At 39.3% G+C, this 24350-nt stretch overlaps 1 protein-coding gene across 5 annotated transcripts; it reads left to right on the forward strand.

Moving 5' to 3' along the window:
• The first annotated feature begins 792 nt into the window (after positions 1–792).
• Positions 793–22447, forward strand: slc6a17 (solute carrier family 6 member 17). 5 transcript variants are annotated; one of them, XM_067525586.1, is made up of 13 exons: positions 814–1690; positions 1787–2132; positions 5180–5625; positions 9143–9300; positions 10560–10686; positions 11630–11811; positions 12364–12474; positions 13893–14134; positions 14256–14448; positions 15497–15689; positions 15786–15945; positions 16242–16404; positions 16514–22447. In XM_067525586.1, the coding sequence occupies exons 3-13, from the start codon at positions 5325–5327 to the stop codon at positions 16874–16876; spliced, it is 2193 nt and encodes a 730-aa protein (XP_067381687.1). In that variant the 5' UTR covers positions 814–1690; positions 1787–2132; positions 5180–5324; the 3' UTR covers positions 16877–22447. The 5 variants fall into 5 exon arrangements, with proteins under 5 accessions (XP_067381690.1, XP_067381689.1, XP_067381688.1 ...); XM_067525585.1 differs by lacking the exon at positions 1787–2132 and having other exon boundaries at positions 815–1690; XM_067525587.1 differs by lacking the exons at positions 1787–2132; positions 12364–12474 and having other exon boundaries at positions 809–1690.
• The last annotated feature ends 1903 nt before the right edge of the window (positions 22448–24350 follow it).

Below are 24350 nucleotides of genomic sequence, written 5' to 3' on the forward strand. Positions count from 1 at the left end.
CTGTCAGACATGAAACGTGATTTAGTGATTGTGGTGTATGACCTGTGGTTATTCACTAAGTTTTAATGTGAGTAATGCAGCAGAAATTTAGAGGTGTGATAAACTTTGTGTTTTAAATTACGTCACACATCAGAACACCAGCAGGAAAACCAGCCCTGGGATAAGCTGTGTTGTGTAAGGTTGAGAGAAGCTGTAGCTCATTCACAGCCGTACTGCAGAACACAGGTACTAGAGAGGGGAAAAAATAGAAAAGAAAAAAAAAAAAAGGCACACAGGGTGAGTAACCATCATATGATCCATGGTTGCCATGGCAACTGATCCCAGCAGTCAGCCCTTGAAAATCACATGAGTGAATTGAAGGAGACAGGAAGCATAGTGTGCATACATGTTATCAGTTGATGCAGTGCTACTCGTGTGCCAGGAAGAAGTAGGTGTGTTTTGTAGGTGTCTAGTGGCCCCTGGCTAAACAGGATTATGAAACCCTCCATGTTTATTATTCTGAGTGGGTTGTGATGTATAGCAGAAACAGGTGACATTTGAAGGCAATAACTGGTCACTTTCACTCACAAACTGTAGATACATATTTTACACCAGATCCCGTCAGAGGCTGACACACTAATGGCACATTCCATCTCTTAATACTCTAACCTCTCAAACCAAAGCCTTCTGACAACCTTTATACCCTCTACACCTGCTCTGGTGCCAGCAGGAGAACATGAGCTCGTTTCTATGAACGCTGAGTCCAAGCTGTGCTCTGCTTGTGCAATTTCCCAAAAGTCTTGGATTGTCCTTCCAACTCTCAATGCTTTTTCTTTGCACCCAAACAACTACATATACAATAGCAACATATCATGCCTATGTCTTTCCTGTCTGTTTTGGAGAGTTTAAAGCCAGCAACGGAGGCAGGAGAAAAAATCTAAAGTGTGGTGCAGTGTCAGACAGAACCACAATAAATTGGTAGTGTCAGAATTTTAAAATGACTACACCACAGATTATAAATGGCTATAAGAAGCATGGTCCCTTCATGCCTATTTTAGCTAATGTCACAGTGAACTCAGCCTAACATAATATAATTGGGGGACGTTTGATGATCTGATGAATCCAATTTCTAATAATTATAATAATAATTTTCTCTTTTACTACTCAAACATTTGCATAAGCAACATATTGATTGAGCAGATTGACGCCGATTGAAGGTTACCTGTGTGATGCTCTTATCATCGTCATGGGAGCACTGCAGATGTTTTTAGGATCAGATGCTGACGTGCGCACGAGCGGGTGACTCAAACCTGCGTCAGGCTTCGTCGTGACTTACCATAGTAGCCTGATTTCCTACATCCCACGACGAGCTGATTTAGTCCAAACCCAGCCATAACCACGTGGGAATCACAGGTGTGAGCAGGTCTTGGTAGAGCAGAGCTGCAGGACATCGCCGAAGCGCCAGCGGTAGCCATTACCTGCAAAAGTTAACTGTAGTTGGCTGTAGTACACAAACTTGTGTTGGGCTCCTGCGTCGGACCTCACGCACCATGCGCTCCGTGAGACTGGAAGCTCCGGGATTTCGCTTCTGTTTGCACGCAGAGATGCTGCACACGAAGACAATGCCTGAATGAACGTACGGTATCTTCAGTCTGGATTCATACTGTCACGTTTATTAGGACGTTATACTGCTTTCTGCAATCTGCATAAGGTAAGATTATTATTATAACCTCTTTCACAGTTTTATTAATGTAATCACTATTGTTTTTCTATGACTGATACATAGTTTCGCATCATTGTTAAATAGGACGAATAACCAGCGACAAAAAAATAACATAAAAAAATAATGTCGAATCCCTTGATTGAAACCAGCATCAGCTTTCACCCGATCACCTGATTCCTCCGCGACACTGACTGCGAGCGTCGCGCCTTAATCCTCCCTGTTTGACGCAATGTGTGTGTCTAGTGTGACAAATGCTGAAGACCTGCCACCGTGACTTACATTGTGGTTGTTTGCACCTCTGCATCGCAACTGCTGGGTGATTCATTTGACCTTGACAAGAAATCAGAGGTTAAACCTACACTCAGAGGCAGACCTTATGCTGTGGGACGTGATCTGTATGTGACGTGGATACCTGAAGATGGCCATGGAGGTAGTGTTTGTACCTGTGTTGTTCAGGAGCCGATCCCAGTAATTGGGAAAGTAATTCATTGCCGTTTCTATTAAGTGGCACATTGTTTGTCTTAGAAATTCCTTAAATCTAAAAGCTAAAACGAATATAGTCTGTGATGGCTGCCTGATTGACTCTGCAATAGATCCCACAACAGACTGTCACCCCCAGCTTTGCCACAATCTATTTTCCCTCACAGCCCTGTCACAGCAGCTCCTCGTTATTTGCAGCCATCCTTCGGGAAATATTATGTCTGTCTCTTTGAGATGGCGAGAGGACAGAAAGGCAACCACTGATGCTGCAGGGATGGGATTTCAATTTTGCAGGAAGAGCCATTGCTTAGCAACCAGATGAGATAAAAGTGGATTGTATCTTGGTAGGAGAAACTGAGAACCTGGTCTGTTACATCATCAAACTGTCTATGGAGAATTGAGAATATACACTGTACTTTCAAGAACATGCAGCATTATTAAAAACCTGCCTCTCTAGAGTGTTGTACACATGTTGTTTACAGGCATCTGTTACTCTACCACCACTCCCCTTTCTTTGTAAAAGTAAATGCATACTTTGCTGACTGCAGCACCTTTTCCTTTGCATCCATGTAGGTTCCACAATGCTCCTTATGTTGTATTTTTGTCTTCTCTTCTTTCTCTCTTTGCAATTTTACAGATAATTCTGGGGGAAACAAAATCTGTGACCACTGTCACTATTATCTGTAACTGTGTGTGATGTCCTGCTGTCTCTGTAATGTGCCATCTGTGTCAGGACATACTGTGAAACTCTGAAAGTTGCTAGTGTATTTCTGCATCAGCAACAAAAAACGTTCACTGTTAATGATTAGAAAGCCGGTGTGAGAATCTGTCAGCCATATGTGTCTAACAGGCCATTGTCATCTTAACCCATGAGTCATAATTGGGACAGTTTGTTACTACTTATACCAATATTTCAATTCATTCAAGAAGTAGGATATAACATTTCATGAGCAGTTTTTAAATCTTAAAAAACTCGGCAACATGTTTTGTTTACTAATATGCATCTCATTTCTTCACACCTTGTACAGGAAGTGTTTAAAAATTGCTCAATATTGTGTAGTTCAAGGCTGCTGTAGGAAAGGTTACCACTGTTCTGGGACCTGTGTGGAGCTCACAGTCTCAGAGCTGCGGGGTGTCGTGACTACAGGGGCTTGTTGAGGAATGTGATGTGCGTGCTGCTGGTGTGGCCTCTGGGTGGGCCTACAGTCTCTTTTCAGATTAGTGACCTCGTCTGCAGATCAAGCACCTCTGGCCTTGAGTTGCCATATTGGAAACTCAGATCCCATCCATCCCACATAGTTAAACCCAAAATCTATATTCAAACTCTAGTTTCTGCCACGTTCTGGGCATTGGTTGGTTGTCCACATCATCCATTGTTAAGCTGATGTTTAGGTAGCTAGGTAGTTAAAACCGTTATATACCGTTAGCGCAGAAGCTCACTGCCTAAAATGACACCTTTTGTTTGCAAAAAGTCTCACACTAACAAAATATACAGAACATGCAACAAAAGCAAAATTTTCCCTCAAACAACACAACTTTTACACTCTTTTCATCAGTCACTAAACAATAGACAACAAAATACAAAATCTATCAATATCCCAATAATAAATAATGATTTTACTAGAGATAATGAACCCTGCTGAACTTATTTGAGATGACATGTTGAATTACTGTTAAATAAGAGATTTCTTAAGAAAGTTTTCATTATTTATTTATTTATTTATTTATTCCATCATCAGTGAAAACCATAGACACTTCACCTATGTAAAATCTGAAACAATTTTTTACTCCGCTTCATCAGATTTCTTTCTTTCTCCATATTGTTTTAACAGAGAAAAGCAGAACACTGTAAAAACTACATTAAAATTGAACTTTTGGGTGGAAATATCCAAAACATGAAAGACCTGAATTTTACATTTAGTCCATTTGCTCCTATTTGTTAGGCCACAAGTTCTCCTCAACATCAAACTTATATTTTCCCTCGTCTTTGATCCAGACTTGCAAATAGCAACACCGAGGGGCATGTTTTCTAGATGGATAAGCACTTACTGCTGATTGAACAATTTAATGTAGTGGGTTTACACACACTTACATGAGATATTTATAATTTTGCAAGTAACTTCTATCAGCTGAAAACACGTGATTCCAGTGTTTACAGGGTTTGCCACAGTATTTTAGAGCAGATAAGAGTCTATTTGCCTGAAATAGAGACAACCTTTGCTAACACTGGAATAGAAGGTTTTCGCCTGCTCCTCATCCCTTTTGAGGCTAATAACTAAAGGCTACATTGTTGCTATAACAACACATGGATCTGTGACCAAACTGTCAATTGCTGAATTACACTCTGCAGGCATCAGGTTTTGATTAACAGAGGTAGGGGAAGATAAACATGTAGGGAGGGAGATAAATATGATAAATATGTTTATTTCTTTGGTTTTGGCTGCTGCATGGATTTTACTTTAACTTTCCATTGTGAGCTTGACTGTTATAATCTTTAGTGTGTCCTTTTCTACTGTTTTCTAATACTCACAAGGCGACATCTGCCGCTATCTGGGGATCATAGGAATATTATTTTGCAAAGTTGACACATTCCAAACCAGGTTTTCTCTATAGGACAAATATCAGTTAACACAAGTGCTGTGGACATTATCAAAACAACCTGCAGATAAGACACTGAAGCTGTTTGATGAGAAGAAAATACACATACAGACACTACAAACTGATAAAATCTGTGCTTAAAGCTTCAGTTTTATTGCACCATGCTTTCTTGATACCAGTAGTCACACAGACACACTGCTCACTGCTGTTCATGCTGTTCACATGACTCAACTTTAGTATAATGGGCTACTGTGGATTGTAAATGAATCTGTGTGTGACATCCACAGTAATGAAGTGGATTACAGAAAAAAAACTCTACAGCTCTAAAGTGCTGCTCCTTTTAAGTAGGATATGCAAGGTTTTCCTAAGCATCTGCGTTTCCTGTCTCTCTCCATACAGATTTGAGAAAAAAAGCACAATTTTTATTCCCTGGCACATTTTCCTGGTTTCCTGCTGTTCCCCCTTCAGTCCGTCATCTTAGGATCTCAACTCCTACTCTCAACCACCTTCATCACCTCTGAAGCAAAGCTCCTGTGTTGCAGCCATGCCAAAGAATACCAAGGTGACCCAGCAGGAGCACAGCAGCGAGCCGGTCACTGAGTCTGTGGCTGATTTGCTGTCCCTCGAGCACCCCATGGACTATAAAAGCAGTCAGATGAGTATGGGCCTGAGTCCTGGCTCTACTGCTCCAGGAAAGGCCCTGTTACCCTCCCCTGACCCAGACGCTGAGGACGGCCGACCAGCCTGGAACAACAAGATGGAGTACATCCTGGCCCAAGTGGGCTTCTCTGTGGGTCTGGGTAATGTCTGGAGGTTTCCCTACCTGTGCCAGAAAAATGGTGGAGGTAGGTGGGCGTGTATTTGTACATGTTTTGGTATATTTTAACTACTCAGTTTGTTTGAGCCACAGAACACCATGTAGATCGAACATAAAATATAGTAACACTTTCTGGGTTTGGACGTTGGTTCCTAATTGGGCCACTCGTGGTAAATACATGTTCCCCCGAGCTGCCTAGCAATTGTTAACAATGAGCAATGTTGTGCTGAGAATAGGCTGGTGAAGTTAATTTTCTTATTATGTCCGTAGAACTCTGAATATAATTAGTGGCCACAAGGGAGTACTTAGGTTAAACAGCACTTAAAATGTAGATTTTATCCTTTTGTTTGTGCATGGAATTTGTTTACTCTTCACTGTTTTGTTGAGAATACTATATGATAAATAAAGCTATTTGGTGAGACGTGATTTGATTGAAAATGGCCTCTGGTCTTAGTGATTGGTTCGAAATTTGATGCTCTATTGCTTTATTTCATAAAATGTTAATTTGCATCACATTACAGAAAGAAATATAATTTCAGCCAATTTAGATCTGATTTCCTCATAATGTCAGCAAGTACATACCCTGTGTGCCTGGAGTAGCAAATGACACAGGCTGCACTAACCCAGTTACTCCTCCAAGATGTAAACGTCACCCAAACACATATCAGTGAGGAGGTTTCAACCACCAGAATTTTTCTTATCCTGCACTGTTTACTTCCTTTTGTTTGAACAATCAGAGGGATAAGTGTAGTGGAAAAAAATCCCTACACTCTGCAAAATGACTAGTATAAAAAAGAAATCCAAGAACATTTAATAAGGTCTCCTCACATAACTACTAAGTAAAACATTTATACTATTCTGAGTGCATGGAACAAAATGAATTATCACAGTGTGGGGATTTTGTGAGAATACACTGGGTGTTTTGCACCCATTTTGCAGCACTAATGTTGATTTCATCAACTCTATATTATACCGTGTGCTGCATTTTTTTTCAGTCAGTTTTTCTGTTGGCTGCAGTCACTTCCTCACTGATAAATAGCATCTCGTCAACCAATTAGTGAACAAATTGTACAAGTCACAGGGGCTGTCTCTTCAACCTGTCTTAGTGAAACTGTGCGATTAGCAACTACATGATAATATGAAGCTGCTCTTCAGCAAAATGTAGTACCACAAAGAGATCCTATTAATTACTTTGAAACCTCCTTTTCTGGTCTTTATTTGCTTTTCTCGCAAGTCTCTCAGCCTTATCTGTTTAGTATTATAATTTTCCTGGTATTATCAGAGATGAGAGGGCGGTCATGACTAAGATGGAGGAAGTGGAAGAGTAAACACTGATTTTTTTATTTATTTTTTTCTGGGCTTTTAAACATTGTTGGTTCTACCTTGTGTGGGAGGTGTGTGTAAAGAGGGTTTTTGAAATGGATGGTCACACAGCTGAGTATTTCTGTATTTGCACATTTTTATCACAGTGTGCATGTTCTTGTGTAGTAATGAGCACTGGCTCAGTGGTAGGTGCTGCATTGTCTTGTCTGTGCTTGTCACACTTATAAGAACAAACCTGTGTCCTTCTCAACCAAATGCACAAGGAAATAAAACTTATGGAAAGAGAACAAATTGACAGGTTTACCAAGACACCCACAATCTAATTAAATAAATAAAGTAATTAAAATGCATTTCTGTGTTTCCGTCTCCTCTTAACCTCTGAAATCTTATGAAACAGAGCCTCATGAAGCTTTATGCTTTTTTGGCAAGAAAGAGGGGCAAAAAAGTGTTTCTACTATACTGTACTACACTGGAGGAAAGGCGTGTTTTTAAAAAAAAAAAGAGTGAATAAGCTCAGTACATTTTTTGTAAATTACCTTTCAGATTATACAACGATAAATGTGCAAAAACACAAAGATTCAGCCCACGAGGTGCATGAATACCCACAGGATATGTTGGTAAAATTTGTGCATTTGCTTATGGCTCAGAAGACATGATACTTAATTTATTTTGTTATTTCTCTATTAGTCAAAAAAAAACAGTATACAAACTCTGGGTGTTCTGTAAAATACAAAGAGAATGCAATGATTTGCAAATTCAAATCCTCTTTTTGATGACAAACTCGGTTTTTCTTAAAAGTTTGCTCTGGAAGTTTGACGCCAACAACAGGTTCTATAATTTGGGACAGGGGAAGCAAAAGACTTAAAAAGGTTGTTTAACGCAGAAACAAACATCTCATAACTCATGAGGTTAATTGGCAGCAAGAAATAATAGAAGTAATAATGCAAGATAGTGTTAAACATGTACCAATATTTTTTTGAAATGCTTGGCTGGAATCAAATTAATAATCTATATAAGAAGAGGACAAAGAAAAAAATACATTTGTCAAATACAAATGATTATAACATATATTGCTACATTGAGAGCTGTAATAGTTCCTACAATGTAAATCTCAGGGAGCTATATTTTTGTGCCATTAGCTTAACATAAGGTTTTTGGGTTGAGACATGTTCCTTTGATTATGCCAAACATACAACAGAAAATCCATTTAACCTAACTGAAGGTCAAGGCATCAAAACATCTGTTGGAATCATAAATGGCAATAAATAGCCATATTGAGCTGTGATCTGGCCAGGAATTGTCTGCAACTCCACCCTTTGCATTTGCCTCTTTTCTGTGTGTCATGCTGCCGAATACACATAGACAACAATCTGCAAAAGTGGTCAGCAACACTACAGATAATAATACCACTTTGTTTTCCTCTGCCGACTTATATCCCCAATAGCAACTCACATTATTATCTGCATTTTGGATCCAGCCAAACGTCATAATCATTATATGGAAACAGGCTACTCCCTCCAGCTGTCCATCAGCATGAGCCCATCCTTTCTGGCTTTGGATGGTTTTGTCACCATGGTGCCCCCTTATCTTTTGACGTAAGCAGGACTGGACGTGACTTGTTGTCTGTCAGTGCCTTCTGTCCCTCCATTGTGTTGCTGCAAGAAAAGACAGCAGGGTGGATGAAAATTGAACATGAGGAGGGAGACAGCAAGCAAATGTAAGAAGGAAAGAGGAAAAGAATAGGAATGAAAACGGTGAATACAAAGTGGTGAGGAATAAAGTAAATCCAAAAATAGAAGCTGACACAGAAAACTTTTCTGTTTTTAAAATGAGGTTTTGTCCTTAATGAATTTCACACGCCGATGAGTCAGGTCTGTGCACAGGTGTACACACTGATTTGCTTGGAATACAATGTTTATTAGTTCACAAGATTTTGGTCTTTTGCGAATCAGGTGTATGGAAAAGCCGTCACATCATTCTACCTATATACTCCAGAACCACCTACAATATTCCAACCATAGAAACACAGCAATCAACTATGTAAACTTGTGACTAAACATGTCCATCATGTTTCCGCACTAAGCTACAGGACATCTCAGTTGATATAAAAATATAACATCAGTAGGTTAGGACCACATCATAAATATTGTAACACTTTCAATTTCCTATCCAACACTCACATGAAGTAACTTGTCTTCTCTCTGCTCCCTGTTCTGTATCAGGCGCATACTTGGTTCCCTACTTTATTCTGCTCCTCCTCATTGGCATCCCCTTGTTCTTCCTGGAGCTGGCAGTGGGTCAGAGGATCAGGCGTGGCAGTATCGGTGTGTGGAACTACATCTGCCCACAGCTAGGGGGTATCGGGGTTTCCAGTCTAATGGTAAGTGTCAGTCTTCAATAAGGTTATGACACTGGAGGTGCAATGTGGCATTAATAAGATTAACATATCACTTTCTGATCTATGGCTGTAGCTTTTAGTCTGAAAGCATGTTGGTGGATCAGGCTGTAGTTAGGCAGCAAGTGCGTAATCGAACATACACAAATGCAAAATGTCAAGTCCTCCCCCATGTCTTAGTAAAACAGACTGCCAGACTGAAAGGGTCTCAGTTTTATCACTATCTGCCCTCGCCACCTATAGCTCCAAATTATTATTACAGTCAACATAACAGAGCTTCAATGAACCATAAAGCCATTGGAGTAATTAGTTGATGTCTTATTATTAGCAGAAAATCCCACCTTGCAATAAACTAGATATTGAAAAACAATCAAACAAAGCTACAGTTGCAGAAGATGCACGCAAACTAAATGACATTTTTGTGGCCTCACAAACTGACTACCCAGTAGGGCTTTTATTGGTTAATTGCTGATCATTTGTGAACTGTGGGGCCTTGCTGATTAATTATCATTTTGTAAAATATCATACACTACTGAGGTACTATAGTTGTACATAATTACTGAGCAGTCTGTGAAGAAATTAAAAGTCATATTAGGACCAAGATTAGGAAACAGCTATTCTATGTAATGAGGTTGTTATTGGAGGATCACTTTTATTTTCAATTAGACATATCCACTACAGAGAACACAAACATGCTGTAGACTTTAGTCAGCTAAACTTGCTCTGCCTGCTCATATTCCTACCTTTTGGTGATTTAAAGTAAATGGCATGCAAAGACCAGCACTGTTCGTTTTCATAATCTGTGACCCATCATGTCTGCACCTCATCAGCATCATCAATCTAAAACTTAGTCAGTCAGTGGCTAAGTCAGTTAGTCTGTGATCTACTGGGTTAGACATTCGGTTTGTCAGTGATTCTGAAAATGATTTCATCATTGTAGTATTAAAGAAGCAGAGGCCTGGCTTGGAGCAATGAGGCGTGTGGCAGCTCGCATGTGACAGAAGGAGATTCAGCAGCTATAAATACCTTCTCATGTAGGATCCCATGCCTTGGCTGGTGAGAGCAAACAGCTCAATAATTTATACCCTCTCTTACTTAAGCTGTTTGCTCCACGTCCATGCCCTGCCTCAAGAAGATGGACGTACAACAAACTGCCGCTGTCCCCGTTGCCATGTGTGTTTGTATATTTGTGTGATTGTTTTAGGGGGCGATAACTTTAGCTGTTTTCTCTCACTCCCCCACAGGTTTGCGGTTTTGTGGGCCTCTATTATAATGTGATTATCGGCTGGAGCATCTTTTATTTCTTCCAGTCTTTCCAGTATCCACTGCCGTGGGCTGAATGCCCCATCCTGAGAAATGAATCCCAAGCCAGTGAGTTCAGAACTCATAAATTGCACAACGCAGCTGGAAGTATATTAATATGGCATGCACAGCTAAACAGAACAGGGGTTTATTCAAGTGCCTTCATGGAGTAGATAAAAAAATATATAAATGTGCTCCTCCATAACAATTCCATATTCAGGAAAGTGTCTGAGCAAATGCAGTCACACATGCAGATTAAAGCTGCAGAGGTCTTTTGTTCTAAAGCAGCTTGCCTCACTGTGGATATGCAGTCAAGTAGCAGTGTCTCTGCAAACTAACTGAAAAGACTTTGACTGTCTCAATAGCTAGGACAGCTATGTTGGCAAGGCCTGTCGGGTTGTATGACGTGGCCAACAGTGTCAGTACTTCGAATGGCTGACTGCTGTTACACTGGTTGAGGCACATGCAAGTTCAGGCAGTAAAGGGCATCAGTTGTCATTTCCATTCAAGGACAGAACTGCTTATGCTTGTGAATGCAGCAGGGATGCTGTGGAACCTGCAAAGGACAGTACTGTTATGCACAATTATGATGTACTTGAGTATATAAATTTATTCTACTTTTAAAGATGGATGAGAATTATCATTACATTATACAATCTATAATAGGTTTAAATAACGGAGGCACCTGTACACTTGTGTATTAAACCTATATAATGTACACTTGTATCAAAAATACTGTAGGAACTTACAAGCCCCACATTTTCTGGCTGCAACACCGATACTGCTTACATATAAATTCACAACTAATAAGTGAATACAACCCCCTATAATTAGACTCTGATTATTTGCTTCCTTACTTTTGACACTTGTACAGCTCATTTGTAGACTTGTACAAACAAACTTTAGTGGGTTATTTTGGAATAAAATGCAAGTTTATTTGCAGTATAATTTCAAGAAATTTAAACTGCACTGTTTATGCCCTTTTCCTTCCCTTTCCTTGTTGCTGTTGTAGTCGTGGAGCCAGAGTGTGAGAAGAGTTCGGCCACCACTTACTTCTGGTACCGCCAGACTCTCAACATTACCAGCTCCATTGATGACACAGGCGGCCTGAACTGGAAGATGACCCTGTCCCTGCTTGTGGCTTGGATTATGGTCTGTCTGGCGGTCATCAAAGGCATCCAGTCATCTGGGAAGGTAGAGGGTTTCCATGATTTCCCTGCAGAGATTGCAAGTGGATATTAACTCTTTTATCAGTTAGTGTTTTGTTCATTTTTCTAATGCTTTGTAATCAAAGGGAAGATGCTTAGGCCTGTCATCAGAAATTGTCCCTATTGGATCTCCTCTATCTTATAGAGGCAAGAGATATGCAACATCAATAAGCTTAAATTAAACCAAGTAAAAACCAATTCAAAAAAATTATCTGTATCTAGAGAGTGAGTCATATACTGTACCACAGCATCACCCAGCCACAGTTTAAATAGAAAAATACATAACAAGCACTGGACTGGTAGGTTCGAAATGGTTTTAAAAGTAGTAGTAATCCAATTATCAGAGTCAGAATAGGAAAGATTCTCTGAAGTGTTCTAAGAAGGATTTTTACTTATTTCTTTACAGTTTTGCAGTAGTTATTGTATGTGTGTGTGTGTGTGTGTGTGTGTGTTGCAGTTTCTCCTCCCTTTGTGAAGCCTCAGAAGAGCGTGTCCATGGCAACACTGTGTCATGCGCTCGACTTTCTGTCTCTCTTAGGTGATGTACTTCAGCTCCCTTTTCCCCTATCTGGTGCTTTTCTGTTTCCTGGTACAAGGTTTGCTACTGAAGGGAGCGGTGGACGGCATTGCTCACATGTTCACCCCTAAGGTGAGACCAAAAACAGTGTGAAAAAAAACCCTCTAAGGTCTACACTTGTGTGTGTGCTCAGCTGTGCTCAGCTGGACTAGGAGAAATTTACTAAATAAATGAAATAGGTGATAATATTGTGATTTAATACTGTGTAACAGTGTGTGTTGTAGAGGAAAATGTTCTCTCAAGTTTGCCAATGTCTCAGTGGTGATGACTCATTCACAGACTGTTGGTCAGACAGATATGTAACATAAGTGACACTTTATCTGTGCAAGCTGCCATTAGTGGATGATGATTTCAACTGCTTTGCCGCAAAAGGCTATCTGGTGCTGTCACAGAAAAGGTCCCCACAGCAGAATGTGAGTTGTTGGGCTGATGTCTTCCTCTAGTGGGGAATGTGTGTTATTACATAGATAGTGGCTATTGTAGCAACATTTCACATGGACAAAAGTTGATAGTAAAAGAACAAACATACATCAACTTGAAACTGACAAAAGAAATGTGATTTTTGCTATTGATTTTTTATTCAACAGAACATTTTAAATAAAAATGGATGTATGGATTTCTTAGAAAAGCTCAATAAATAATGAGATAATATATATTATATATTTCAAACTGTTTTCTGTAATTATCATTAAAATTGTCTTCAATATTGTAACAGGTGAGTTAGCCTATTTTAACTGTAGAAATTATGTCACTTTGTTTTTTTGGTTTTATATTTCTACTAGATATCTAAATATTCTGTTGACTCAAAAATCCAGTCAGATTTATTATATTTCTCATAAAAAATCTTATATTATATTTGTCAGTTAAAAATAATTATATAGGTTCTTATGTAGGTTCTTCTTTTTTCATGGAATGGTACCAACAATGTTATCCTTGTTTGTAAGTCTGCTGTTGCAGTTACTGTTTGCTTTATATGACTTGAATAAACTTGCCAAAGGAGAAAAGTAAATCATAAAAAGAGACAAGTCAAACGCACTGTACTTTAATAGATGAACTTATGGCCTCAGAATATCATGAGGCCATAAATTCACTTCATATCATAAACTATATAAAGTCCTGAAGAAATTTCAATGACTTAAAAAAATGACAAAATAAATCTAAAGCTTCACTTTTTATTCCATATCCCACTTTCAGTAGCCACATATTCAAATGTGGGTTTGACATTGCAAACACATGTTGCTTGGCCAAATATTTTGAGTTTTGGTCACAGTCTCAACTTTTCTGTGAGTAACAAAATGTGCTGAGTTTCAGGAGAATTTACAAAAACACGAAGCAAATTGTTTAATCACAGTGAATTTGATTCTAGTACGAGAATAAATAGATCCTGAATAAGCAAGAAACAATGATGTAAGGAGTGGAGCTTATGTTAGTTCAAGGTGTTGTTAGTAGGACAGGTAAGAGCTAACACATCCCATTATTCTTCTCTGTAGCTGGAAAAGATGCTGGAGCCACAGGTGTGGAGAGAAGCAGCCACCCAGGTATTCTTTGCCCTTGGTCTGGGTTTTGGAGGAGTCATTGCTTTCTCCAGCTACAACAAGCGAGACAACAACTGCCACTTTGATGCAGCACTGGTCTCCATCATCAACTTTCTTACCTCGATCCTGGCCACTTTGGTAGTGTTCGCTGTCCTGGGGTTCAAGGCGAACATTATGAATGAGAAGTGCGTTGTGGAGTAAGTCTGTCATACTGTACTACTACACGACCAGTTGTATTCTGCACCAGTTTTGTATCCTTCAATCAGTTAACATACCGCCCTCTTCACAATCGTCTTTGCTCCAATTTTCTCCGTGCAGGAATGCAGAGAAGATCCTGGGATACATAAATAGTGGTGTGCTGAGCAAAGAGCTGATCCCACCTCACATCAACTTCTCCCAGCTGTCCGCTCAGGACTACACAGAGATGTACGGTGTCATTAAGACAGTGAAGGAGGAAAGCTTTGACCAGCTGGGTCTGGATGCCTGTGTGCTGGAGGATGAACTCAACAAGGTGACTTTGGGTGACTTCAAAGCCAGAGATAGGAAATAAGCCAAAACTACAGTAGGTGAAATATAAAGAAGTATAATCCAAGGTTTGGTTAGTTTCACCATCTTGTATTCAGCATGCATTTAGCTACACCACTCACTTGTGTATATACATCAACGTGAGCCCGATTAACTCTTGGAATGATAATAATTACCTTAACATGCAATAATTCTGAACAGTGGTGGTCTGTCAGAAGATCTTGTTGCGCTTGGCCGTTGTACAATAGCCTGTTTGGTTGTTCATTATTGTCTAGTGCAGCTCAATAGGCATTTCATTAGTAAATTACTATACAGGGGATTGGAATAGGCTTTAATTTCTAACTTCACTCATGATCTTTGTCGTCTTCCAAATAAGGCTTTCACATCAAGCAGCATATTTTTGGCAAACCCGTGTGCTCGGCTGTGTAAGCTGTTTAAACAAACCATGATTTTTGTGTTATTTCAATAAAATTACATCTGGAACTAGAAATACAATTGTCCAGCATTTCTCAAAATAAAAAAACAACAACACGTATTTAAAGGAAATCTGAAAAGATTAACATAACATTGGGTGGCAGAAAATGTTTTTTCAGTGTTCCTCTCCAGTTAACCAACTTGCTTCATTCCCCAGGTTGTTTTAGACCACTCAGTTGCCTAATCTTTCATCAATTATTACAAAATTAATTTCCTCGATTAAAAAGTTGTTTATAAAGCTTGTTTATGTCCCGTTTTCTCTTTAGACAACAAATCCAGTTTTAGGTATCTATGATCTTTGAAAATAAGAGTTTACGTTTTAGTATTGTTTGACTTTATTGGAACACATTTGTTGAAAAAACATTTAGAGGCCACAATAATATTTTCAGGGAATTGTAATTCCCAATGTTATTTTAGCCAAATTGTAAATATATCTCCATAAACTCACATATGAGCCTAATGTTTTAAGTATATTTTGTTAAACCAGCACATTAAACACTATTAACTATTGGTATTTTAAATAATAACCATTAACTTCTTAAACTCCTTTTCATATCCAGGCAGTTCAGGGCACTGGCCTGGCGTTCATCGCCTTCACAGAGGCCATGACACATTTCCCTGCTAGTCCCTTCTGGTCTGTCATGTTCTTCTTCATGCTGATCAACTTGGGGTTGGGAAGCATGATCGGCACCATGACTGGCATCACCACACCCATTCTGGATGCTTTCAAGATCCGCAAAGAGATCCTGTGCGGTAAGTCTATATTGTCAAATCAGAGACCTTATACTTGAAAAAATAAAGTATGTCCAATTCTAAATAGATTCTTTTTTTTTAATCATTTCTTCTTAGTGGTTTGCTGTATCATAGCCTTCCTGTTAGGCCTGCTGTTTGTTCAGCGCTCAGGGAACTACTTTGTCACCATGTTTGATGACTACTCCGCTGGTTTGCCTCTCATTGTGGTGGTGATCCTTGAGAACATCTCTGTAGCTTGGATCTACGGCACTAAGAGGTGAAGCAACTCCATTGAATGTGCACACTAAATAAATGGACATAAATCATTTTCAAGCTTCAGTTTAAGTTCCAGTTAGCGTTTCTTATAAACTATTTTTTTTGTTTGTTTTCACAGAATATATTTTTACATAGCAGGAAAACATCAGTTCTTACTAACAATATAACCAGGAACAAAAACATCATTAATTTTAGTTGATGGTAACATCTGATTTGAGTGCTATTATAACATGTCTACAATAGAAATAGTTTACTGAAACCTCTAATGATGGGACTTTTTTCTTCCTTCCCTCGCAGGTTCATGCAGGACCTGGAGGACATGCTTGGTTTCAGGCCATATGCTTTCTATTACTACATGTGGAGGTACGTGTCGCCAGCTGTATTGGTGGTGCTCACCTTTGCCAGCATCATTGAAATGGCCATCAGTCCTGCAGGATACAATGCCTGGGTGGAGTCTGAGGTCAGTGCTTAGTTCCTGCTGTCTTTAGATGTGCCCTCTCCACTCTTCCAGTTTGTTCTCCTCTTTTCATACCCGTTTTTCTTTTTCTAAATCCTCTTCTCCAAACCAGGGTGCAGAGCGTTTCCACAGTTATCCTCCCTGGGCTTTAGGCATGGCCTATACCCTCGTCGTTGTGGCCATGCTGCCTTTACCTGTGGTTTTCATTGCCCGCCAGTTCAACCTAATCTCAGATGGTTCCAACAAGCTTTCTGTCTCCTACCATAAAGGCATGATGAAGGACATCTCCAACCTGGAAGAGCAAGATGAGCAGCGCTTCATTCTCAGCAAGAACCCCAGCGAGGCACCCTCCCCAATGCCCGCCCACCGTGCATACCTGGGTCCTGGTGGCACCCAGGAAATGACCAACACCAACTATGGCACCAGCACCAAAACGGGCTACCAGAACATCGGCTCACCTGAGTCTGAGTTATGATACAGTGAGCTCAAAATTCCTCCTTTCCATTAAACCCCAGCCCCGCTTGGAAAGAGGAGATCGGAAGGAAGACAGGAAGAAACAGATGAAGCCATAAAGGAGAGAAAATCCCATGTCGGTTGTTGTAGCGTTCATCACATCTTAACCCCATGAGCCCAGTCCCTCTGTCCCTCTTTTTCTGCTCCGTAGCTCCCTGCCTGTGGTTCGTCTCTTCTTTCCTTTCATAGGATCCGTGCTGCTAATTGCCTGTCAATCCCAGTCAAAGCTAAAGGGATCATAGGTAGTGCATCCTATCAGATGTGGTGACCTTTTCTATCTGTGAAGGTGATATAGGGATGGCGATGGCAACAAAAGAAGGAATTAAGCTTAATGTCCAATGTGCACTTCGATACAGGCTTTGTTTTGTAATACAGTAAGCCACAGTTGAGGTTAAGGGGGATGCAATGCCAAAATGCTTTATGTTCTCCCGTGATTTTTGAGACAACTCGATGTTCCTAGTTCTAGAAGATCATAATCACACTCTGCATCAGCTGTAGAGGATTATTATTTGTGGAGATAGGATGGAAGGAGACTTGTATCACCGTATGAGAACATTTAGAAAACTTAATGATTACAAATGCATCAATAGCAGTATGTAATAAGTGATTCTCATGCAGTGCAAACCGTGTTACTATAACATTAAAACATTATATTTATTGTGCCTATCATGCATCAGCAATAATAATCAGTCAAAGCAGATTTCCCACAAAACTGTGGCTCTCCTTCAATCTCTAACTTCCCCACTGATGTAAAATACTGTACATACTGTACGTTTTGTGCAATAGTCTTACTTAATGCACAATTGTAGTGAAAACTGACATTTCGCAGAAGCACAGATGACCATTTCTGTTAGAGGAACCTTATGACAGAGCAGCAGTTGTCTTTCAAACCTCTTTTCTCTTCAATAAAAACGAGGCTCTGGAATTGTTGCCAGCAGCACTGCACACAACAGCTCTGTTCTGTTCCAGACGCAGCTGGCCTAGACAGAGCTTTTCCATTTTAATCATCAGTTATTTTAATCAAGCGTATAATCAATTCCTTAGAAGGGCAGAAGCATAGGTTGATGGGGAGAAATAAGCACAGCAGCTTGTTTTTCATCAGCAGGCAGACAGAGAAGGAATTGGAATTTTGTCTTTGTGAACGTGCAGATGTGCATGTGGGTGTGCATCTGTATGGTGTTGTCTGCCATTGAATGAAAGCTCCCGGTGACCTTGCATGTTTAAAAATAGAGCTGCATTACCCAGGGGAAGCCGTGGCAACGCACCATAGATACAGATTCTCTTCTGATGTGGAGGAGGCAGAGCAGAGCAGACACCTGGCTTTGTCTGCTCCATTTTAGAAGTACAGAGATGAAACAATATTACTGACAATGCTGCGCAAGAGTATAGAGGGGTAAGAAATTAAAGTCTCTGGATACTCTACTGGAGGGTTAGGGGTTCATTTTTCAAAAACATTGGAAGATTGGAAGAAGACATACAGTATGTAACTACCCACTTGTGGAGAATACAAGTGTAGTGACTCTTCTGACTGTATTACTTTTTTTAACATCTCTCTTTTTGCTTTTTTATTTGATTATATCCCTCTTTATGTATCTGTCAACAAACTGATCATGGTGACCCAGTCTGATTACATCATCCTGCATTCACATTCTCAACCACCTGAGGCAAATTTGCACTTCTGTTCTTTATTGCTGGTTACTTTACCCACATAAACACTAGCCAGCTGAGCAGTCTTTGTAAGTGAAGCTCCTCCCACCCATGCCCCTAGAATGAATAGTCTTTCCAAGTCACTTAGATTCTTTCCTTTTGCCTCCTTGATCCTAAATCAAATCAACTAAGCCTGCTCAGCATTTTTATACATGACACAGAGCATGATTTGACTGCTCAAATGTACAATGTAGTGCACTTGTGTGGAAGCCTCTGCATTTGTTGTTTCTCCACTTTTTCGTTTTTTCCTTAAGATTGACAACCGTCTGTCTGTATCTGTTGTTGTTGCAATGCATTAGGTAAGATGTTTACTGCCATGTCCCACTGTGGATTAACCATTCTTTTTTCCTGAGAGGATGATGTTTGTGTACATTTCTTAAATTGTGACTACTATGGACATCATTTAATAAGCACTAAAGTCTCCACTTTGATGTTTTTTTGTGGCCTAAAGTGTGAAAACTGAAGCCTTTTTAATCATTAATGTATAATCTTGTATAACAATGTATGTCTAGGAGTCTAATGTGGAAAATGTACTGTGATGCTAGAATGGGCATTTCCTAAAGAAAATGCGTGTTATTGCTGAAAGCCATCTGCTGCAGCTGCTCGTAACCTTTGTCACTGCGAGACCAGAAGCGCTGAACATTTTAGAAGTGAAAACAATTGCAGTTTGATTAACATAGGAAGATAAAGGTTTAAAAGTGAAAAGTATTTTTTTTTTTTTTTTTTTTTTTACAATTGCAGCATCATACCTCTCCAGCAAGGGTCAGTATGCTCATATCGCTGCCTGCTGCCATCACCCCTGTCTGATTGACAGTACTGAACGATTTAGAAGTGGAAACAAATATAAAATAAATCTTCAATTGCAATTCAATAATTGGCCATTTGGTGGCGTGGGGGCTCCAAACATGTAATATGTGAAGCAGGACATCATAATGCAACAGTATACCAACTTTCATTACTCTTGACAGTTACAGTTTTTGGGATGTAAGGCATTGACTTCAGCCTGTAGCGCCCCCTAGTCGTTAGAGTTGCATTCTACACGTATGACCAAAGTTTAATGAAACTAGATTGTTCTGTTGTAGAGTTATGCTCTAGTTTCTCTCACTGGCCACACAGTGGCGCTATAGAGACCATTGTGAAGCATTTCATCACGAGGTAGCAGTACACAAAATTTTTGAGATGGCTCTCATGGATGGCAATTCAAAATAAATTTCATAAAGAAATTCCTAACTATTATGCCATAACAGTTGTCAGCATGTAAAGTAATAGCAGCCTCTTCTCACTGTGCTTAACATGTTAGAGTTGGAACCATGTTTGTAGCTGTCAGTGTGTAGGACTAGTAGCGTGTCAAAACAAAACGTGTGGAAGAATGTGTATTACTGGCCAGATGGTGGCGCTATGGAGACCATACTGTAATATGTGAAGCATTTCATCATGGGACAGCTGTCCACAAAGTTTCATCACGTTACCATGTGTAGCTTTTTAGATATTGCTGTGTAAACATTGATACCATAGACTTTAACCATAGAAATAAAATAAAAAAATTAAAATATTCATAAATATTACTGTACATTAGCCGTCAGCACACAAAGTAAAAGCACTCATTTCCTAACTATGCTTAACATGTTAGAGTTGGAACCATGTCTCTAGCAGTGAGCATTTAGGACTAGTAGCATAAACTGTACCGTGGAATCCGGAATAATAATAAAATAATTACTAAATTAAAAAATTGCTTTCAGCAAGCACACTAATAAATGTTTGAAATAAGTGGTAATACACATTATTCACCACTGAGTGTCTCTGCTGGCCAGTGGAGGGGGCAATGACAACACACATAACAGTCTGATGGCCCCTCCCTGACAACACCAATACTTGAGAGTGAACAGCTGTAGTGTGAAGCACAGTGAGACACATTGTTCGGTGCCTGAGCAGCATATCTGTTGTCAGTTTGCCTTATGCTTTTGTCATTTTGATTATGGTTTTTGATTATATAGCGTATTTATGTAGCATACCAATGTTTCGTCTTATTCACTTGAGCACTTTAAGTAGGGACCCTGGAGTTGTTTTTAAAGCAAAGGCTTTAAAGAATTTCAATTTTAATCAGCTTGTTTTTGTTGTATTTGCACTGGTTAGCATAATTTCTATAAATACATAGAAAGAAGGTGAGCTGAATGTCTATGAAAGGTAAAAAACTTATAGTGAGCTATAAATTTATACTTTTGTATGCATGTTATGCAAAAGTTGACAATTTTCACAGGTAATACAGGTTACAGTTTGGCATCTTATGGTGTTAAAAGTGATGTGATAATAAGTTGCATTTCGTCACTATCGTGGCAGTGTTAATTGATGTTTCCATGCGATGTAGTTAATGTAAGTGCTGACCCATGATAAAGTTGCTGTAATATGTGATTATGCAGCATCAAACATTGCTTTTGCATCTGCTCAGGATTTGCGCAAAAAACAAAATACTATTCTTCTGTGATATGGGCAAGAAACCAGATGTTTTTGGCCAGCTGACCAGTGATACAAATGGCACAAAAACTCAGGAGACGACGACTTAGATTTGGCTTAGATTTGAAGCACATTTTAAGGAAGCACAGGAATGTGAGCACAAAGGAGTTTCATGCCTTCTTAAGCAATTAAAACCAGTCAATGAGCTAAAATGCTGTGAGTCATTGGGGGTGAAAGCGGTTATGAAACATGTAGATCATGTTAGTAAGTGGCCACTGGAGGATAATGCTGCTCACTGAAATGCACTGCCATTCTGCACCTGTAGCTACAGACCGACCTGCACAATACACAGGCTAATACTAATGCAGTGAGTTCCAAACAAAGAGAGCACATGGGTTTATATTCCATTCAAGAAATTGCATCATGTTTTAGATTTTGTTATGATGCCAGATTAATCCAAGACATTCCACACTGGGGAAGGCCTTGCCTCTAACATTTAAAAAGGCTTCCAGACAAAGTGGAAATATAGTCTTTTCATATTGTTTCAAAATTGTGCAGTGATATTATATATTGATGATAGTAGTATTGATATTTGTTACCGAAAACAAAGACTCCAACTCCAGGGTCTCTGTGTTGTTCGTGTGTCAGGTGCGTTGCGTTATGTAAGCGTCTTCTGGAGCTTACTTAGATGAAATCAACGTAGTTATAGTGTATTTATTTAACTGTGCAAAAAATCTTTATGTGACCAAACCATAGTTATATTTATAGTATTTGAGATGATTTATTTAATCTGTACATATTGATGTACATTCTGATAAATTCCCACGGAGTATCTATAATAAGAGTGATAAGTTGTATACTTGCCCTGTAAATAATAATTGTATATTTTGAGATATTTTTTGATTTTTGTACTTGTAGGTAATGTTATTTTAGTGTTTGTTGGTTTCTGGTGTTAGTGTGTGGTTGACGTCAATCAAAATAGCTGACCAACTGTGACAGTGTGTGTGTGTGTATACGCGTGTGTATGTATGAGTGTGCCTAAGTGTGTAAAGTAAAAGTATATGTAGGTTTTTGGTGTTTAAGTGTATGTTTTTCTTCTCTCTCAGTGTTGTGTGCTGCTAATCTAATCCAGTAGATTAAACCCTGTTGTTACAGTGAACTGGAACTACTAATGTAAGCAATCTCTTCTCCGTATTTCTCACTGGAACTTTGGTGCCATCCAGCACAAAAAAATTAAGAAGTCATGTTTGACAGAATCAATGATACAGAAACTTTCTTTTTTTGTTGTTTTGGCTGTAGAGAGTGATAAACTGTACAAACACTATGGAATGAACAGGAAATTTAAACTACTTTTAATAAACAGAAATGTACCGTGTGTGTGTGTGTGTGTTTGCGTCCTTTGTTCTCATTTATATGGGAGTTTAAATGCAACAATCTGAACACAGATGATGTGTGGAGGAAAACAAGAATATATAGGATTATTGTAAAGCTGTTAAATCTGGGCATGGCACCAAAAAGAAATGAAAGTGAATCTTTTGCCATATCTGACCACAAGGAAATTTCTGAACATGAAATCTCTCCAGATGGGAACATAATGATTCCCGAGAGTCTGATTCTGGATTCATTATCAATATAATATTTTGTGGTGCAGTGCTTCAAAGATTGTAATTTGTCATTATGTGTTACAGAGCAACAAAAATTGATATAGTCATTCCATTTTGCCAACCAGAGGACAAGTAATGCAAGTTACGAGGAGTGACAAAATGTTGCCTGTAAAATCTTCATTCAATGTAAACTATCGGAATGTTACAAAATTTTAAAATGTTTTGGGTTGTTTTCAGTTGCAGGACTCTTTAAGAGATACTGAAAGGTTTAGAGGGAAATGTTTGTTGACCTTGTTGATTGCAAAAGCTTGGTTAGAAATGGATGAAGCCGTTTGGACTCAGAACCCAAACTCCTTTTACCATGTGCAGTTACAGAAAGCAAACATTTACCTAAAGTGCAACATGTTAACTGGTTCAGCTTCAGCCTGTTCTAATATTCGAGCAGTGGCACAAAATGGGCCTGTTCCTGAGTATTTGCTACACACTCGTACAAATATCACATCACACACTTACTATGGACTGTCGACGGACACAATATCTGTCTGTTTGGCTGCGAGGTCCATCACCTGCAAGCTGTTTCGTTCACTCACAGTGCAGGCTTATGGTACTTATGGGGTCACACAAGGGGCGCATCTGCAGAACCATCACTGGTCACAACAGTGTAAAATGTTCTTGTTAACATTTGGTAACATGTGGCTCCTGGTGTTTTCATGTACTTGACCTTGAGAAACGACCAAGTAGAGAATTCCAGTTTAATTGAAGCATCACTTCTGCAAAGTGGATTTAATAAAATGCTGCTCTGCTCCCACAGGCAATGTTGGAGCCTACAGAGTGATGTTACTTTAAGTACATTTACTCCAATACCAATTAGAGTTCTAATAAAGCAAGGACTGATGCTGCTGCTGTGTTGGTTTTGGCCACACAGACTGTGTGTGCAAATGTCACGCAGAGTCCCCACTTCCTGTCTTGACTGTTCAGTGTAGTTTGAAGAACATCTCACTATCCTGTATCCTGTAAACAATCATTTCCCACCACACTGTAACAAAGTGCATCTGCACATGCATTAATGGGAATTCCACCTGCACATTCCCTTAAAGATGTTTATCTAAAAACTCCACATGCAGCCAAGAGGTCACTTACCCTTTTCCCATTATACCGCCACCTGATCCAGGAAAAACCTGTGTCGGTGAACGTTTTTCACACTTTGAGGAGGCACTTTCTTGGCAGACTGAGTTTGCGTGGACGGAGATCCATCAATCAAAATCTCACATGGCTCTTTAAGCTGCTGTCAGCTTCCACTGCAGAAGCCATGTGGTCCTGTGTAAGGCTCGTTCAGAGACCCAACAGCAACAACAGCTCATTACTGTTTGACCAGCTAATTTCTCAACACAAACATACGGTGTAACAGTGGCTTCATGCACTCGATGTGCATGGTTGTTAGTTTTTCACTTCTTTTTTAATAGGATCCATATAGGCTCAACATTCCCAGTTTTTCAGAAGATGAAACATGAAAAATAATCAGGAATTTCATAAGTAAAAAAAAAACAGACCTGAAAAGTTAGTGAATACTGCTAAAAACATGACCAAAAAGCACATTTATCCACTTTTAACTAATTTCTTATTTTGATTGTTTTAGCAACCTGCTTTGTTTGTCAGCACTGCATCTTTAAACTT

Source organism: Channa argus, chromosome 13 (assembly GCF_033026475.1).
Source record: "Channa argus isolate prfri chromosome 13, Channa argus male v1.0, whole genome shotgun sequence".
Lineage (NCBI taxonomy): Eukaryota > Metazoa > Chordata > Actinopteri > Anabantiformes > Channidae > Channa > Channa argus.